The following is a 3,266-nucleotide window of genomic DNA, read 5'->3' on the forward strand; positions in this document are numbered from 1 at the left end:
TATCAAAACTGGTGAATCCAAGTGAATAGATATGTGTGTTTGTGTAATACAAAAGCACTTCTACACACTGACTCAGAAATCCTACTTCCTCCCAGAAGCCTCCTTACATACTTGATCAGATATCCGGACAAAGATTTACTGTGAAGTATGTTCAATGCGGTGAGAATTTTGAAGTACATCTAAAACTTCTGCTGTTTCAAGCAAGGGCTCCCTGAGTTTTGTTAGGAGCACACGATTTGTGCAGCCTTAGTCAGTCATCAAAGAACCCTGTGACACCCACTGTATGCCTGTGGAGATCCAGGCTCTGGGGACAAGGAATAAGAAGCAGATGTCCTGCAGACTGGCACAGTCACCACCTCAGTGCAGCCGCTCCATCCCCTGCAGTCCCGTCTCCCAAAGGCTTCACGTCCCCTTGGGCCAGGAGAGCGGAGGCACTGCCATCCCCCACTGTCCTCAAAGTCCTGTGCAGGCAGCAGGGCAGGCATGGCACAGTCCCTCCTCAACTCACCAGCAGACACTGTGGCTCCTCTGGCGACTGTACAGTCACACCTGTTGGCTCTGCCGGCTCCTGACTTTCGATTTCCTGCTCAGAGACCCGGGTGGGCTGCAAGAATCTGGTACTCAGGGTCTCGTTGCGGGCATTGTCCTCCATCCCAGGAACTCGTGAAGGACGTGAACGCCAGAAAAAGACCTTGGGAAGGCAAACAGCCCACTCAAGTCCACACCCAGGGCTCAGCTTCAAGGTTCTCAGTTGGCAGCTAGACCTGCCATCCCCAATCCCTTCCAGTGAGGTCACCCCAGGCAGCTGAGGCTCAGCACATCCAGCACCCACTGCTGAGGTGAGTCAGGTGGTCACCCCATTCCCACGGGGCCAGCTGTGGAGTGATGGTGTCACCCAGACTGCAGGAAGGACGGGGCTGCAGCACGGCCCGCCAGTCTGTGTGCTGCTCAAAACGGCCAAGTGTCCCCCACAGTCAGCCCAGATACCCCAGGCCACGTCAGAGTCAGGGCAGCTATGAGGACAAGGAATTGTGCCCACCCGGGCGCGGCAGTGGACGGGAAGCAGTTCCTGAACCCATGAAGCCCCCCGTTTCTGGAGAAACCAACTCACTCTGAACACACGTTCGGGGTCGCCTCCACCACCTGGAAGAGAAGGAGTCTCGTGAGCAGGCGGGGAGGCGCCCACACAGCACCTCCCTCCCAGAGGACAGCGGGGCACAGGGGTAGGCTGGGGGCAGGGACACCAGACAAGGAGCCCTGGGGCTGGAAACAGGAATAGGGCATTGCAATTCGGGGACACCCTGAGGAAGGGGAATGAGAAGGGGAACTAGAGTAAAAACCAACACGTGGAAAATCTCTATAATTCTGCTCTGAACAAGGCTGAATAAATCCCGCAACCACTTCTCATCTTGACCCTTGTCAACCAGTTGAGAAGCCGACTGCCCCTGCCTGGCTGGGCCTGAAAGTGGGAGGAACTGGCCCTGCCCTCCTAGACTTGGATGGGAGATGAGGGGACCCCCAGCCCCGAGAGAGGCGATGAGACCAGGGTCCTGGGGGATACACGGGATGTGGGGATGGGGCGATTACAAGGAGGAAGAACAAGCCAGGCTGGAGACACTTGGTCCAGGGGCAGGGATGGGGATTACTGTCTGTGGGAACGGAGTGGGAGGGGGCAGGGCAGACAGTGTCCAGCGCCCCCACCCTCAGCCAGCACCTACCTGAGCAGATGCCTTTCACTGAAGAAATGAGTTTCTTCCGACGTAAGATGTAAACAAACACAGCCGCAAACAGAATGATGAAGACTGTAACGATGCCAGCTATGAGACCGCAAAGGGCAGGAGTTCCCAGGCTGGTGGGCACTGTGTCCTCCGCCACTGGGGTTTTCCCAGTGGAACTGGCAGCTGATGCACTGCAGTTGATGTCACTCCAGGGCGTACAATCACTGACCTTGATCATCCCTTTGGGACACCTGGGTATACACAGGGAGGGAGACGGGGACTCCTGATGGAAAGCTGACCAGGTGGGATAAAAGAGGAGCCACCCTCCCTGCCCAATGTCCTTGAGAAGATGTCAGAGAAGGACAGGTTCCTCGTGTCAGCAGGGGGTCCCCCTATGCTCCCTTCTTGAGGCTGGGGAAGGGTCTGAGCATGCGCACTTCAGCCCCCTCGGCCTCCCTGCTCTGGGGTCAGACCTGCAGCTCCAGGAGCCTTCTGTGCTGGGCACACACGGAGCTTCCCTGGGCTACAGGGGAGGCTGCACTAGGAGGAGCCACACTCCAGGGGAAGATCACAAGCTCCTGTGGCCACAAGCTCAGCCCCTTCCTCCAGTTAACCCACAGTACCAGTGAGCCCTCGCCCCACCCTGTCTGCTGCTGGTTCCTCCCAATCACAGCAAACAGTGGAGGGTCAGAGATGAGCAAGTTGCTCTTTGCCCCTAAAACCCAAATAGGAAAAAGAAGGACTTATTGAGAAGTCAGGGGCCAGGAGTGAGGCCAGCGGGATGGGCTCAGGTCCTCATGGGAACTTAAGGGAGCTCCACCCACAGCCTTATTATGATTTTTGTGAGCTACACGCACTTTTTCCTTTATGGGTCTCCACCTGCATAAAAAATATTAAAAATTACATTTTTTTAAACCAATTTGGAATAAGGACAAATACAAGCCAGGCTGGATTCAAGTGTTTTCTTCTGATTTCAAAAGGAAATCACGTTTCCTAGGTCCCCTGAAAAGTTTCAAGGGATCTAGAAAGTCACCTCCTGTGCCCAGTGAACAATTCAGCCTGGCCAAAGGGATTCGTGTTAGGGAGGGTATGGGAAGGGGCTGCCGCAGGGGGTAGGAGTAGGGACAGGCAGATAGACCAGGAGGGGTCACCGCAGGCTCAGGAAACCCCATAGGCTCAGGGATGCCTCATGGGGTCAGGGGAGAGATATAGGTACGAGGTGACTCAGGTCTTTTCAGGTTCTTGAAAGCTGCCGGGAGCCCCTGGCTGCTGTCTCACCCTGTGCTGCACTTCCGGCACATCTCAGGGGAGTTTTCATCCTGGAAGCTTCCTTTTTCACATTGACACACAGTGTCTCTGGTCGTGGTGCAGGAACTTTTATTTGTTTGACCTGACAACAGAGCGTAAGGTTTTGGGAAGGTGTTTCCCTCACATGTCAGTCCACCCTTCCTCACCACCCCATCCCCTCCCACTCAGCTCAACTCAGTTCACCAAGGAGTGCTGAGGGCTGGTTTCTGACCAGCATACTCGGGACTCATACAGGACACC

General features: G+C 55.4%; 1 protein-coding gene across 1 annotated transcript in view; it reads right to left on the bottom strand.

Moving 5' to 3' along the window:
* Window positions 1-3,266, bottom strand: part of LOC105510210 (tumor necrosis factor receptor superfamily member 10D-like) — a 35,591-nt gene that overhangs the window by 7,846 nt on the left and 24,479 nt on the right. The window contains exons 4-7 of the mRNA XM_011939870.1: window positions 2,997-3,145; window positions 1,719-1,969; window positions 1,112-1,143; window positions 509-691 (exon numbers count right to left, since the gene is read on the bottom strand). Of these exons, the coding sequence (XP_011795260.1) occupies window positions 509-691; window positions 1,112-1,143; window positions 1,719-1,969; window positions 2,997-3,145 (615 nt within the window). The remainder of the gene's footprint in view (window positions 1-508; window positions 692-1,111; window positions 1,144-1,718; window positions 1,970-2,996; window positions 3,146-3,266) is intronic.

Source organism: Colobus angolensis, unplaced genomic scaffold (genome assembly GCF_000951035.1).
Source record: "Colobus angolensis palliatus isolate OR3802 unplaced genomic scaffold, Cang.pa_1.0 Scaffold184, whole genome shotgun sequence".
In the NCBI taxonomy this organism is placed as follows: Eukaryota; Metazoa; Chordata; class Mammalia; order Primates; family Cercopithecidae; genus Colobus; species Colobus angolensis.